The following is a 16513-nucleotide window of genomic DNA, read 5'->3' on the forward strand; positions in this document are numbered from 1 at the left end:
TGATTGTTGACAGGTCCATGAAGCTCTGAGTTTCACTTTTCTTGGGTCATCAAAAAATTCTTTGAGTCCTTTCCTTGACCAGTGGTAAAATTTACACCAATGAAAAGATGTGCTATTTGGTGAATTCTTAGGCACCCTGTTGTAACCCAAGAAGTTGTGATGACCCAGAAATCTCCAGGGCAGCTATGAGTCTCCTACAAAGAACAGGCAAACTGTGCTAATCTGCTTCCTCTCTCTGTGGATTTGGTTGTCCTGGGCATCCCATGTTAAATGGAATCAGAACATACGGTCCTTTGTGACTGACTTCTGTTGTAGCATGTATCAGTATTGCGTTCCTTTTCATGGCCACATGATATCCCATTGTATGAACATACCATGTTTTGATTATCCATGTACCAGTTGACGGACATTGGGTTATTTGTCTTTTCGGAGTAACGCTGCTACAAACATTCATGTACATATTTTTGTGTGGATGCAAATTCATTTTATACTTCTTTTTTTCCAGTGTCTTTCTCGAGAAGCCGGTGGAAACATGAGCATTCAGTTTCTTGGCACAGTGGTATGTATGAAAGAATTATTACTTTGTATATTCACTTAACTTACAGAGGAAAAAAAGCATTCAAATAGCTTTAGCCCATGTATTTAAACTTGCCTTCATCATGGTTTTACCATTAAATAAGATGTCTTTGTATAAGAAAATGCATTCTTTAATGTGTTCGTCAAGTTTCCATGATAAAATAATTTTAGCTGTTTCTTATTAGAAAAGTTTTTTTTAATTATTTGAACTTTGTTGAGTATTTTCAGTGCTTTTTTTTCCTACTGACGATTTTCTCCCTGTTTTTATCATAAAAATAAGAATATATTATTATTATTATTATTATTATTTTTTTTTACAAATGGTTTGTCAAATTAGTTTCCACATATCACTCAGTGCTCATCCCCACAAGTGTCCTCCTCCATGCAAGAATATATTATTTAAGATGCTTTTGAAAATAGTCACCGTGGGGTTTTTTTCCCTTCAGTTTTCCTTCTAGCTTTCTCTATCAGGCCCTTTCAGGTACACATTTCTAAGGCAATTAAGTCACAATTTTGTATGTTGACTTTTTTTCACTTAAGATCCTATTAATCATGTTCTATGTTGCTAGAAAATATCAGCATCATTTTATTGGAGCTGTGTTTAACATTCTGATGAGTAGATGTGACATATTTTCTTACCCATGAATCCCAGTTGTTAGGTATTTAAGTTACTCCTCATTTTTGCCATTAGGAATGGTGTTCATTAGAACAACTTTTAATGGGTTTTGCTTTTTTGACATTTTGAATTATTTTCAAACATGTTCAGTGATATATGAACTATATCTCATTCTAAATAAAATCACAGGGCGCCTAAGTGGCTCATTTGGAGAACCATCTGACTTTGGCTTAGGTGATGATCTCACGGTTTGTGAGTTTGAGTCCCACATTGGGTTCTCTGCTATCAGCACAGAGCCTTCTTTGGATTTTCTCCTTCTCTCTCTCTCTCTCTCTCTCTCTCTCTCTGCCCCTCTCCCTCTCCCACACACACTCTCCCCCTGTCTCAAAAATAAATAAACATTAAAAAAATTTTAAATAGAATCAAAACCATGGATAATTTTATGGCTTAGTACACGTTACCAGTTACCTTGTATCTCATTAGAATGTCCTTCATCATGTGTTAGAATACCACTTTGCACTCTTTGCTAGTAGTGATTCTCACTAGTTACGATTTTCAAAAGCATTTAACTTTATCTGTGGAAAGAAATTTGTAGTTATTATTTTTACTTTTAATGTAAAAGTAACATAATCATGTCATTGGTAGTATTTGTTGTTTTTAAAATAATTTAACTGTTAGAAAAAGTAACTTACTGTTTTAATTAGCATTTCTGTTTACTCCGTGTGTATTTGAACATTTCTCCATATATTTGCTAGGTATCATTTATAATCTGTAAAATGGCTGTTCATATTTTTGGGTACTTTGTTCAGGTTGTAAATTCACATCAGATAGTTCTGTTTGCTCTGTGAGTTTATTGAGAATATCAGAGGAGAGGCCTGTGGCTTGGATCAAAAGGTTAATGTTTTTGTAGTCATGGAGATAGGAAGGACATTACTAATAATGTGCATTATAGTTTATATATATAGAGAGGCACAGTAAAGTTTATCGAAACATATATAGTAGTATATACATAGGCACTTATGTCACATAAATTTTAAGTGTAGCATCTGAGATTTATAGTTATTTTTTTCTGATAAGCTGTTCCATGCTATTTTTCCATTTAAAAATTTAAATATTATTTCAACGCATGTCCTAAGAAATTGTATTAGGGTTCTCCAAAGAAATAGAACCAATAGGGTGTGTGTGTGTGTGTGTGTGTGTGTGTGTGTGTGTGTGTGTGTAGAGAGAGGGAGAGGGGACAAGTCCAAAACCTTCACAGTAGGCCAGGAAATGGTTGGAGTTCAAGTACAAAGACCGTGCACTTGTAGGATTCCTTCCTGCTTGGGAGGTCAGTCCTTTTTCTTCAGTTGACTGAATGACATCCAACCAGATTGTGAGGTGTCTTCTGCTTTACTCAAGGTATACTGATTTAAATGTTCATCTAAAAATAACTTCATAGAAACATCTAGAATAATGTTTGGCCAAAAATCTCGATACTGTGGCCTAGGCAAGCTGACACATAAAATTCGCCATCACAGAAATATACATCCCATCCGCTACAGTGTTTTCATTATTAACAGATATGCAGGCATACCTTGGAGGTGTTGTGGTTTGGGTCCAGACTAGAGCAAGAAAGCCTGTGTCACAATAAAGCGAGTCAAATGAACTTTTTGGTTTCCTGGTGCATATATATGTTTACACTATAGAATAGTCTATTAAATGTGCAAAGCATTAGATTAAAAAATATGCACAGGGTGCCTGGGTGGCACAGTCGGTTAAGTTTCTGACTTCGGCCCACTCACAGTCTGTGGGTTCAAGCTCTGCATCAGGCTCTGTGCTGACAGATCGGAGCCTGGAGCCTGGTTCAGATTATGTGTTTCCCTTGCTCTCTGACCCTCCCCCATTCATGCGCTCTCTCTCTCTCTCTCTCTTTCTCTCTCTCTCTCAAAAATAAACAAACATTTAAAAAAATTAATAAATAATTTTTAAAAATGCACATAGTTTAATTTTATTTTTATTTATTTATTTAACATTTTATTTATTTCTGAGGGAGAGAGAGTGTGAGAAGGGGAGGGTCATAGAGAGAGGGAGACACGGAATCTGAAACAGGCTCCAGGCTCTGAGTTAGCTGTGAGCACAGAGCCCGACGCGGGGCTTGAACCCAAGAGCCGTGAGATCATGACCTGAGCCGAAGTTGGATGTCCAGCCGACAAAGCCACCCAGGTGCCCCCATAGCTTAATTTTAAAACACTGTTGGGGTGCCTGGGTGGCTCAGTCGGTTGGGTGTCCAACTTCAGCTCAGGTCATGATCTCATGGCTGGTGGGTTTGAGCCCCGCGTCAGGCTCTGCTCACAGCCAGCTCAGAGCCTGGAGCCAGTTTTGGATTCTGTGTCTCCCTCTCTCTCTGACCCTCCCCTGCTCACGCTCTCTTTCTCTCTCTCTCTCAACGCTCTCTTTCTCTCTCTCTCTCAGAAATAAATAAAACATTAAAAATTTTTTTTTAATTTTAAAACACTGTATTGTTAGGGGTTCCTGGCTAGCTCAGACAGAAGAACTTAGACACATGACTCTTGATGTCGGGGTTATAAGTTTGAGCCCCATGCTGGGTATAGAGATTACTAAAAATAAATAAACTATTTAAAAATAAATATACTGTATTGCAATAAAATGCTAATCATCATCTGAGCTTTCAATGAGTTGTAATCACTGATCACAGATTACAATAATACAGTAAGAAAGAAAAAGTCACAATGAAAATGTTTGAAAAATTTTAAGACTTTTCAAAATATGACATGGAGATAAGACATGAGCAAGTGCTGTTGGAAGAATGGCGCTGACAGACTCACTCAATGTGGGGTTGGTATAAACCTTCAGTTTGTAAAAAAGAAACCCACAATGCCTGTGGCACGTGCTAACACAAAGCGCAGTGGAATGAGACATGCCTATATTCTTCCAGAACTAGAGTTACACATCTTATGCAGCAATACATGGCATCTTTCCTAGAATGTATTCTGTGGAGGTCTTTCTGTACCTCAGTGCTCATGGAAAGGGCACTTTTTCTGTCTCTGCTACTTGATACCTCTCCTTGGATTCTAATAGATTTCTCAGCGTTCACATATGGAACACTTTGCTGTCCACAGGTAAAATCCACAAACAAAACAAAACATTTCTCTTGCAGTTTTTTCCTGTCTCGGAAATGGCTACATGAGCTGCCCTGATCCTGGCCAAAGCCTTCATCATCTCCTGAGTTACTGCAGCAGCCAGCTTCCCCACGTCTGCCTCTGCTCCTTAGCCTGTTTTTAATTTAACCATTAACATGTTCCTTTTGTGTGTGTGTGTGTGTGATTTTTTTAAGTTTATTTATTTATTCTGAGAGAGAGGGAGTGCATGCATAAGCCAGGGAGGGGCAGAGAGAGAAGGAGAAAGAGAGAATCCCAAGCAGGCTCCACACTGTCAGCACAGAGCCTGATGCAGGGCTTGATCCCGTGAACTGTGAGATCATGACCTGAGCCAAAACCAAGAGTCAGACAGACGCTTATCCGACTGGGCCACCCAGGTGCTGCATTAACACGATCCTTTTGAAATATAAATCCAGTCAGTTGGTCTTGTTACTCTTCTTCAAACATGTTGGGCACACATCTCAGGGTCCCAGCTTCCTTTCCTCTGCCAGGTCTGTCTGCCTCCACATACCCGCACAGGCCATTCCCTCACTTTCTTCAGGTCTCTTTACACAACAGCCACCACCTCCAGGATGGCTTCCTGGTCACACTGTGTAAACCACTTTGTTCTCCACATTGTTCTTTTCCTTTAGCAGGTATCACAATTTGACGTACTTTAATATTTGGCATATTTTACTTTTAAAAGCTGGTTATTGTCTGTCTTTCCCATGAATGAGATAAGCCCCATGAGCAGAGGGCTCTTGTCTGTTCTGTTCACCGCTCTCCTCCCAGCACTCAGAACAGCACCCTGTGTACAGGAAGGCACCCGGTAAATACTTGTCGAGCAAATTCATGAAATTGACAGCCATGGGACCTAAGGATTAGGCTTAAGAGAAACGGGAAGAAAGCAAATACAGAAACAAATAGAGAAATAGAAAAGCGTAGGAGACCTTGGGACCTTAGAATGAATCCCTCTTCCTCAGATAAGGACCTTGCAACAGGAAAGACAGCTTGTTTTGCCCAGGGTTGCACAGCTAGTTGGTGGGTAGAGCAAACAAGTGTGCTCCGAGTTTTCTGCTCCACCTGGTGCTCATCCCATCAGCAAATGCCCTTTACCTTATTTCCTTTTGTCCACTTCAGGCACCTAAAACATACTAGGAAACACATAGACACATCCCCCTAAACACCCACAACAAGTGACCTGCTCGTGTAGCTGATACCTCCTTCCTCCAGGAGAAGATAGACAACTTGCTAACAAATCCCAAAGATTTGTCCACATTGTTTATACAGTTTTTTACAGAGAAGGAATGTCAATTTCTAGTGCAGTTTCTAAGTACTGTAAAATTCTGCATCACAGCGGTTGGGATGGACAGTGTCGTTTGTTTATAATGTGTTTTTTTCTATTAGCAATAATAGATCAGTATGGAAGAGGAAAAGAAAAGGTTTGGAGACAGTGGACTATTAGGACACTCAGAGTAATTTCTAGGTAATTTCTAGCTGGGGGGTGCTGCTCTATTCTAACCTTCTAAAGCAGAAACAGTTTCCAAAGCTTGCAGTCAGTAAGAGCACTAGCAGGTCACATGGTAAAGGGAGGACTTTCCGAATACACATTTGTCTTTGTTTTGCCTTTGTGAGAATACCTATGGAATTTTCCATATAAGTTGGCTTTTGAATATTGATGAACATGACCTTCAGTGTTCAAAAAAGAGTTTAATTTTATTAATTTTAAGAAGAGCTTAATTTTGTTTATTTTTGACAGAGAAAGAGAATGAGAAAGAGAGAGAGAGAGAAAGAATGAGAATATGAGCAGGGGAGGGGCAGAGAGAGAGGGAGGCTGAAGATCCAAAGAAGGCTCTGCACTGAGAGACTGAGAGCAGAGAGCCTGGTATGGGGCTTGAACTAATGAACTGTGAGATCATGACCTGCCCCAAAGTCCGATGTTTCACTGACAGAGCCACCCAGGCGCCCAAACAAGAGTTAAATTTTAGCCTAAGAAGTACTTTGTTGCAATGATAAAGTTCAAAAATGTTACTGTTCAACTCAGGGAAGATACAGGTTCAAAATAGTTAACTTCATTCCTTTTTTTTTAATACACTTTGAATTTTAAAAAAATACGATTTTGTTATTTTAACATCCAGTAAAAGAAATCTCATTAAAATTAGGTTTTGTTAGATATATAAATATTATATATTACATATATAAACTATTTTAAATATATTTTAAATATTTGNCTGCTTTCAGTCCTCTGCCCCTTCTTTCTCTGCCCTTCCCCTGCATGCACTCTCTCTCTCAAAAATAAATAAATATTATAAAAATATTTATAAGCTCCAAAGAGTAAAGATAAAAGAAATACTTGTATACCCACCAGAGTTTTTCTAAAAACAAACAAAAAAAAGGATTATTTTGGATGTTCACTGTGTGCTCCTTCTCTACCCTTTCAGATACTCCCCCTTCACAGAGAACTTTCTCTTGATTTTTATCACTGTTTTTAAAAGTTGTCCACATATATGCATCCTTAAGTATCATACAACTTAGTTGTGCATGCTTTTAAGCTCAACATGCATGGGACTATAGTCTGTAATCATCTATGGCGTGGTTATTCGGTTCTGTGCTGATCGTGAGGCCACCTTGACTGTTGAGGGAGGCCTGCGTGGTCCCCAGTGTTTTCGCTGTAACTCTGTGCTACTCTGAGCATTTCTGCACATGGTGCTTGTATCCTGGTTTGCACGTGTGCAAGAGCTTCGTTAGGGTTCATGTGCATCGAGTATGCGGTGAATGAACTCACTCTGTTCCACATTTTCACCAGTACCTGATATTTTCAGACTTTTTCATTTTTACCAGTGTCAGTAGTGTCCTCATTGTGATTTTAATTAACACCCTGATTATTAATGAAGTAGAACATATTTATCTGCACATATTGCCCCTTTATGTTTATTGGCCATTAAGTCTACTCCTCTGTAAAGTATGTCTTAAACCTTCCGCCCATGTTTCTATAGAGGGAGACTGTATAAGTGCATGAATTTTGTCCCTTTATGTCATTTGCATTTTCAGTAATAAGGTGAGAAGGATCGGGTTGGACCACAAGATGAATTCCGACTGCAAGCTGTGAATGGAAGTGACTGTCAGGAGCAATGGAGGGTCTGAGGTTTTACCCTATTGGAAGCTGACAAATTAACCCATCATGGTCATGGATGCTGGTGGAAGAGACGAGACTCCAGGGTCTGAGATGACAGTTTATTACAGCAATAGCAGTAGCCAGAATATCGTTATTTTTCCACCATTTTCCTTGAGCTCCAGTCCCCACAGGGCAGTGTGAGGAGGGACACCTGCTCACACAGTGGGTTGTGTTCTAGCAGAGGAGCCTGAGTTTAGTTCAGAGAACCCCGAGTGTCTGTATGGACAGGGGGGCATGCCTTCTCTTTATTCTGAGGGGCATTTTGTTGTGCAAACAGCCTTGAAAAAAATAGTCCAGAACAAAGGACAGTCAGTGCCGTGCTCTCAAGAAGTGGAAAAGCACGAGAAACCCACGGAAAGTAGTCTCCTTACAGTGAGGTCTTGTGCTTCTTGTCAGGGAGAGCCAGGAGCAGGTGTGAGCTTTCTGGGTCCCCCTAGGTCTGCCTGGGAGCCGCACACCTCCCCAAGGAAGACAGGAGCTAGGCACTGTACCCCCCGCCCCCCCCTTCCGTGGACTGAGATCTCAGCATGATTTCTAAAGCGTCAGCTACAGAACTTGATTTAAAAATTAAGTAGTATTTTTCTGTAATGAAAGGCAAACTCTTCTGAATTGGTGAAGAGAGATGGAATTGGTGGCTGTCTGTGATTCAGAGGAGCCTATTTGACTTGGATGTACATACAAATTCAGGCCATCCACGTTTTAACCTTTGGCATCTGTTAGTTTCATTAACCAGTCCCAAAAAGTAGGTTATAGGACGATGTTCGTTTCCTAAGTTTGCCGCAACAGGTTGCCACAGACTGGGTGGCTGAGAAGAACAGAAATGTGTTCTTCGAGAGTTTGGGAGATGAGAAATGTGAAATCAAGGTTGGGCAGGGCTGGCTCCTTCCAGAGGATCCCCCGGGGAATCAGCTTCATGGCTCTTCCGCAGTTCTGGTGGCTGGGAAGCACTTGCTGCTTGTTGGCTGTGGCTGCGTTGTTCTGTCCTCCTGTGGCTCTCTGCCTCGGGTCTGTGTATATTCGGTCACGGACATCTGATGACACTAGTCATTGGATTTAGGACCTACCCTTCTCTGGTGAGACCTCTTCTGAACTAATCACATTTACAATGACCCCCTTAACCACCGAGGTCACATTCGGAAATATCAGTTGGACTTGACTTTTTGGATGGCATTGTTCAACCCAGTATACACAGCATATAGACAGGCACGAAAGTGTGTTTGATATGTATGGAAAGTTGAAAACTAACTCAGGCAGTTTACCTAAAAATATATTTTGTGAACAGAGCATTATTCCTTAGGTCTAGACCTTACTAATAACTGACTTGAGTACTGCCATTTATTTTCTTGCCTGTTATCACCTATATCCTGCACTTAAGCATGTGGAAACAAAGATGAAGAGTATGCCTAATTTTCAGAAGACAAAGTGAGCACAGCCAGGTTAAATGACTATTCTGTGCTAATAACTGGTAGAAACAAGACACAAAACCAGGTCTCTCTAACTTTTAAGTTAAGCTGTTCACCATCAGAGTGCCTTAAAAACAAACTGCTTCACGAGGAGCCTGGGTGGCTCAGTCGGTTAAGTGTCTGACCTTTGATTTTGGCTCAGGTCATGATCTCACACTTGGTGGGATTGAGCCCTACATTGCCGGACTTCACACTGACAGTGTGAGACTGCTTGGGATTCTTTCTTTCTCTCTCTCTCTCTCTCTTTCTCCCTCCCCCACCCCCTGTCTCTCCCTCTCTCTGTGTCCCTCCCCTGCGCTCCCTCACTCTCACATGCACTTGCTCTCTCTCAAAATAAACTTTAAAAAGTTTAAGAGAAACAAATTGCTCTACTGTATAATCCAGTTATTGCCGTAACTGCTAAGTATAACTGTGACAAAGTACCCATAGACTGGGTGGTTTAAACAACACACATTTATTTCTGACAGTTCTGGAGGCTGGGAAGTTCAAGATCAAGATGCTAGCAGATTGAGTTCCTGGTGAGGGCCGTCTTCCTGGCTATAGGCGGCTGCCTTATAGCTTTATTCTCACGTGGCAGAGAGTGCATTCTGGGCTTTCTTCTCTTTTAGTTTTTATTTTGTAAAAGTTTTTATTTTAATTACAGTTAAGTAACATACAGTGTTATATTAGTTTCAGGTGTATAATACAGTGATTCATCTTTCTTCCCTTCTATAAGGGACTAATCCCATTGTGAGGGCCTCACTGTCCTGATTTCATCTCATTCTAATTGCCTCTCAGAGGCCCCCGCTGCCAAATAACATTATACTGGGGGGTCATTATTGCTTCACCGTATGGATTTGGGGAGGGACACAAATATATAATCTATAATGTACACTGACTTGGTAAGCTACATATCCTGGAATTTTTCCAAAATATATGTGCCTATTTCAAATTGTAATCTGTTGGAGGTCTTGTTTGCATATTTTGGTGAAGCTGTGAGCTGTGTACACCAGGTAGTATGAGTACACAAGGAAATGGAAGACATCCAGTGTGTCACTGAAGCAGAATTCCTTACTTGTCTATGCTTTACCAGAGGATGAATATTTTGTTATTGCTTTTAGGAATGCACAAGTTACCATTTTATTCCAAAGTTTTGTATTGTAATCATTGTTTATGTTTAATTTTAATTTTTTTTTAATGTTTTATTTATTTCTAGGAAAGAGAGAGAGAGAGCGTGAGCAGGGGAGGGTCAGAGAGAGGGAGTCACAGACTGAAACAGGCTCCAGGCTCTGAGCTGGCAGTCACTACAGAGCCCAACATGGGGCTCGAACCCATGAACCGCGAGATCATGACCTAAGCGAAAGTCGGACGCTTAATCGACTAAGCCACCCAGGCGCCCCTATGTTTAATTTTTAAAGTGCTATTATTTTTAAGTACTATAATATGAAGTCAAACGTATCTCACCAAGACTAATTTTTTTTTCTCGTGAAAATAATGCATATTGTCCAAAAGTGAAAACAATCTCCGGGTATAACCAACAGCTTCTTCAGAGCTGCACTACTGGCATTTACCCAGGGACTCTTGAGGAACTATCCAGTTGTATGTCTTTGAAGCTTAGCCAGGGATCTTAATGAAACCAAATCACGATGAAGTTTTTAAAGCTAATTTAAATCTCAAATTATACATTTTAAATTAGGTTTTTATTGATAATAAATATACTTTATTTCTTATTAGCCTTGAAAACCTAAGTGATAATATCAGTAGAATAAACATGTTTTACAAAGATTTACCATTAAGAATGCTATTAATATGACCCTTGATACACCAGCACAATTAGATTTCAAAGTAAGCGTTTACGAAGTAACAGCGATTAATGACAACCATCGAAAACAATTTTGAACTCCATCAGTTTAACTCAGGAGGGTAAACTTAATATGATAATTCATCTAGTTGAATTGTATCAGCTTAGCAGGAAAGTATGTAAATATGTGACCCTTACCTAGTTTCTAAATGGATGCTGTGCTGATAGATTTATCCGTTCCATTAAAGAACTTTGGGGAACTTTGGAATTTCAGCGATTATTCCCTTGCAGGCTGAAAACCCAACCTGATCTCATACTGGTCTGCATATTTCCATAATTTGCCTTTGCTACTAATATGACAGCAAGACACAAATAACTGTTTCTAATAATATCAGATGGAGTTGTGGAGGACAGCATTTTAATGTAGTAAAAGACCTCCCCGTGGGGTTGTTATTGCTACTATAGAACAGCAGCTACACAGTTGCAACCGTAGTCTCTTAATTGATTCGTTTAATTAGCAAGAGCTGAGGCTTAGGCTGTGTCTTGTCATCTGATATCATAGGATCCACGATCTGCATTATTCATATTTATAGATGTGTAAACATCATCAAAAAGTTCTACTTCTTCTGAAAACTCACATATGGAGATTGAATTTTGATAGAGTAAACTCCCATTTGTTTGAACTCCAAATAATCGGAAAATGCAAAGAACCATGTTATTGTTTTTCTTAGTCAGTACTCTGGAGAAGGGAATGATGTCATATGGTTTTGGTTATTATTGTCTCCCAAAAACAAACTTCCAAGGAACTCATTCAGCCTTGTATACCTTACAGATTCACAGGCAGCTCCTCTGTTTACATCACGTCTGACTCCTCTCTCACTCCGTCTGCCTTGTCCTTTCTCTAACCCATCTCCTTCTCTCTCCTCATGGGGCTTCGGGAGTGAACGATGGCTTAGTGGGATTTCGTGCATGCTCGCCCATGCCTGCCTTTGCTGTCACCCCAAGCACTGCTGGCTTCAGCTTTCCACTCATGCCCGAATCGCACCCCCTGGGATTTGCTTAACTCATCCAGCTGCACCCGTCCCGATTTCCTTGGATGGGGGAAACTGGGGGGAGATGGGAAGTGTCTGGCATAAAACCCCAGAGCCTTCAGCACAGGGCCACTCCCGTCACATCCACCCAGGGCTCCTTCCCCACCGGGTCACCTTCTCCTTTTTCCTTACCCTTTGCCTGTCCAACAATAGACATCGGATGGAGGCCGCAGAGCAGACATTTTGTGGAGGGTTGATGAGGTCGCTCTATTCTTTAGATGGATTTTACCATACTATGAAAAAGTAATTCTATAGCATTCTGTCTTGCCTATTCCCCCCTAAGCAAAATCTCAGCCAAATGTCACTGAAACAAGATGTTTTGAGATGGGCTTTCAATGCAATCTCATTCTTGAGTGTTGTTTTTGTGGTTACATGCTTTCTGTGTACTATGTAACCAACCTAAACACAAACCTTTGGGATGTAACTCAGTTTACTTTTCCAGCCATTTGAGATTGGCATGCTGTATATCATGTGAAAGTGCAATTATTAATATCCCATGATGTGATTGCCTTTTGAACAACACTATTAAAGAAATCACGGACTGCCTGCTGCACCATATGCTAGGACGTTTGCTGGATGAATGTGATCCGGTCTCTGCCCTTAAATAACATGCCGGCTCCGGATAAACACAGACACACGGGTACCATGAGGACATGGTAAGTGCTGACATGGGCTACGTACAGGCTGATGTGGTCACAGAGGAAATTGCGATCTGTTAGTTTTTTTCTTTTTTTCTTTTTTTCTGATACAGAAATCAAGACAGCATGTTCAGAGGCTGCGCTCTGTGATGATAGTAGAGAAAGCAAAGGGAGTAAAATAAATGAAGGCACGGAGGCAGGAGAGTGTCCCGCTGTTGAAGGAAGAGCAGGTTGGCTGCTGAGGGTGGCCGGCAGGTGGCAGAGGTCCGCGTGGGAGGTAGGAGCTGGTGATGTGGAGGCCTGCTGAGGAGATAGGACTTTATTCTCTGGACGGTGGAGGGTTGGAAGGAAGAGGTGTGGTTTGTTTTGTTCTGATTTTAAAGTTTTTGTTAATGTTTATTCTTGAGAGAGAGAGAGAGAGAGAGAGAAAGAGCGCGCGCGAGGGTGTGGACGAGGGGCAGAGGGAGAGGGAGACACAGAATCTGAAGCAGGCTCCAGGCTCCGAGCTGTCAGCACAGACTGGAAGATCATGACCTGAGCCTAGTTAGGTGCTTAACTGACTGAGCCACCCAGGTGCCCCTGTTTTGTTATGATTTTAGAGAGAACTTGAGGGAGCAGATGAAGAAGAGGGTGGGTTTGAGAACTTCCTCTTGAGGACCCAGTGTCCAGTTATATGTATTAGGCAGAGTTGAAGAGGATTCTGAGGTTTCAGGATGTGATCACTGATACAATTGCCTGAGGGAGAAAACCAGGAAGAGGAGAGGAATTCTATCAGAGAAAAGGTAGGAGAGATAATGAGTTGGATCTTTGACCATTTTACGTTTGAAATGCCCGGGAAACATCTCAGGTATCAGGGACATCTCTAGTCTGGAGATCAGGAAAAAGATTAAGGGTGAGCATGTAAATTGGCGCTTGGTCCACATGCAGAGGTGAGATCTGAAGCCTCTAGTAGCTGAGATCGCCCCAGGGGACAATAGAGAAGGAGAGGAAAGGCCCAGAATGGACCCCTGGGAAATGCCCACATCTGGGGAGGAGGCTTGGAGCCTAATGTCAGTATTAAAATGACATTATCTGTTGTCCAAATCATTTATATCATATGTGGCTGTTAGAAGCCAATTTAGTGTAACCTCAGTCATGATTTCACAGTATCCTAGCGTGTCACTAATTATTTCAAAGAATTTCAAAATCCTGCTGCCATCTGCCAGAGATCCTCAAAATAAAATTAATTTTAATGAATAACATAACGCCTTACATTTGTATGATGCTTTAGGGTTTTAGAATGCATATTGGATTCCATTCAATTTCTAAGACAAATAAGCCATACAGCAGTTTAGATGTCATTGTAAAAATAAGACACACAACACTCTGAAATGTCAATTAAAAATATTTGCAATTACTGAGTTATATATTCACAAGCAGTTTCCACAAACCAGTACCAGGACATTAGTGGATATTGGGATGGGCTGGGGAAGGCGGAAGAATGCTGCATACACCTTGATCCCCTGAGTCTGAATCCCAGATCTCCCACTTACTAGCTTTGTGAATTTGATCAAGCTACTTATTAACCTCTCCGGTCCTCAGTATTTTCCATCAGCAGAATATCTCCTTTGTGGAAGTGGTGAGGGTTGAATAAGAAAGTGTTTGTCAAATGCCTGAAAATAATAGGTGCTTGACAGACAGTAGCTCAGCTATTACTATAGCCCTCACCCCCGGTGTTCAATACACTTTCTCTTTGCTTCATTTTGCCTTGCATTTTTTCCCTCCATTTTCTTGCTTGCTTGGGGACGTGTTCTCATCTGAAATTGTAATCTCCAGATGAGTCTGTATTTGGTGCTCAGTCCCAGAAAAATTCAGAAGGAAAATATTTCTCTTTTATTTGGAAAATCTGGTTTTTGTGTGATTATGACCTCCTCTCACAGTTAACATGTTGCCATTTAATGCTAAGTATAAAACATGTATGTGAACCTGTACCTTGTGGCAGCCAGATGCTTAAGAACATCCACTTGAAGAGGAAGGATGTTTACCAAGAGCAGTCTTGACTGGGAAAATCTTGAGTTTGCAAGAAAAAATACTTTTGATACAGGGAATTTTATGGTGGTGCTTATGGGCTTTCCCTCCCTCCCTCCCTCCCTTCCCTTTTCCTTCCTCCCTTCCTTGCTTCCTTCCTTAATGTCTATTTATTTTGAGATAGAGCATGGGGGCGGGTGGGGAGAGAGAAAGGATCCCAGGCAGGCTCCACACTGTCAGCATAGAGCCTGACTCGGGGCCCAGTCTTGCAAACCATGAGATCATGATGACCTGAGCCAGAAGTCAAGAGTTGGACACTCAACCAGGGCCTTCTTTCTTCTACCAGACCCACTTTGAAAGAGATATTATTTCAGGTAGCCCATTTAAGGCCACTGTGGCATAGTGCTATATGTTAACTGATTCCATTTTTATAAATTATTTGATTGTTGCTGTTTGACTTATGGAAAGAATGATTTGGAAATGGCAGCTCTTTTCTCATAGAAGCAAGGTCAGTAGAAAAAAAATAAGCAAAGTTAGTGGTTGTCGAACTTGAGCATGTATGAGAATCACTGGGAAACCTTGCTAAAAATGCTAATTCTCAGGCCCCTTTCTCAACAGAGCTCATTCCGTAGATCTGAGGTGAGACTTAGAGGTCTGCATTGGTAGAAATCAGTATCAAATACACCAGGATTAGGATTTAGAATCTATTTTGACACTTAATGGAAGAATTAGTCTCTAGTTGAGGAAATGGATACCTAACACACATTAAATTACTGGTTTTACTATGAGTCAAGCATAAGGAGCAGTATTCTGGATGTTTCTTATTATAATGAGAGGGTAGGACACACATTTGATTATTTGAATTGATTAGTGTATGCACTTATAGTGCATACATATTTTTTTAACCAGGAAGGGATACAATAGGACCTACAGTATAATTAAATCTATAGTATCAACTGTATCTCTTAAGTTTTATAGCCATTGGACAGCAATCGTTTTTATTTTGGGCCTAGAGTGGGATTTTTCAACCTTGGCAGTAATGACATTTTGGACAAGAGGATTCTTTTCAAAGAAGGAGACTATGCTTTGCTTCATGGCACCTTTAGCGGCACCCCAGGCCTCCATCCACTACATGCCACAGCACGTCTCCAGATACCACAACCAGGATTGTGTCCAGACATGGCCATGTGGCCCTGGGGGTAAGAAGGGGGTAAAATCTGCCCCCCCTCCCAGCCCCCCAGCTGAGAACCACTGGTTTAAACTACAGGCAACAGTTGGGGTTTCAGAGTTTTCTTTCCCATTTCACTAATAAGTCTAATGTTGTAGAGAAGAAATCTCTAGAACAGATGTAATATTCTTCAGTGGCCTGAAGTTTACAATCTTACATACATCTTGACTCACTCAAATGCCTTATGCACAGAAAATGACAACAAACTTTAGCTTCATGTTTGATTTTTGCTTTTGTGACATTTTTTAAAAAATATTTTAATGTTATATTTATTTCTGAGAGAGAGAGAGCATGAGCAGGGGAAGGTCAGAGAGAGAGGAAGATACAGAATCTGAAAGAGGCTCCAGGCTCTGAGTTAGCTGTCACCACAGAGCCTGACGTGGGGCTCAAACCCACGAACTGTGAGATCATGATCTGAGCTGAAGTCGGACACTTAACTGACTGAGCCACCCAGGCACCCCTGCTTTTGTGACATTTTTTAACTGTTAGCCATTGGGGGTGGGTATGAGGACTGCTCCTTCATAGTGTTCCTTGTATTGGATGATAATCTAGATCTAATGCGGACAACTGTTCATGAAAGTTCTCATTTGCATAATTGCATTCTGTTTGTTTGGATCCTTTTTACCATTTACCAAGAAGAGCTTACCAAAGACCCTCACATGCCAAGTCAACGGGGAGAGGGTACAGGTAATATTTTATCTCAGAAGCTGCTGCTGTTCCTTTGGTCTTCCATTTTGTAAAAGTCCCATAAATTCTTCCTGGTAAGATGTGTCAAACAGAGTGTGCTATATAGCATAACCTC

General features: G+C 40.8%; 1 protein-coding gene across 2 annotated transcripts in view; it reads left to right on the plus strand.

The window, feature by feature from the left end:
• The window catches only part of PCCA (propionyl-CoA carboxylase subunit alpha), a 402236-nt gene that overhangs the window by 327690 nt on the left and 58033 nt on the right, over nucleotides 1-16513 (plus strand). For both annotated transcript variants that reach the window (XM_077753890.1, XM_077753889.1), the window contains one exon: nucleotides 506-559. In XM_077753890.1, the coding sequence (XP_077610016.1) occupies nucleotides 506-559 (54 nt within the window). The remainder of the gene's footprint in view (nucleotides 1-505; nucleotides 560-16513) is intronic.

The sequence above is a fragment of the Crocuta crocuta genome, unplaced genomic scaffold, assembly GCF_008692635.1.
Source record: "Crocuta crocuta isolate KB4526 unplaced genomic scaffold, BGI_CrCroc_1.0 scaffold31, whole genome shotgun sequence".
Lineage (NCBI taxonomy): Eukaryota > Metazoa > Chordata > Mammalia > Carnivora > Hyaenidae > Crocuta > Crocuta crocuta.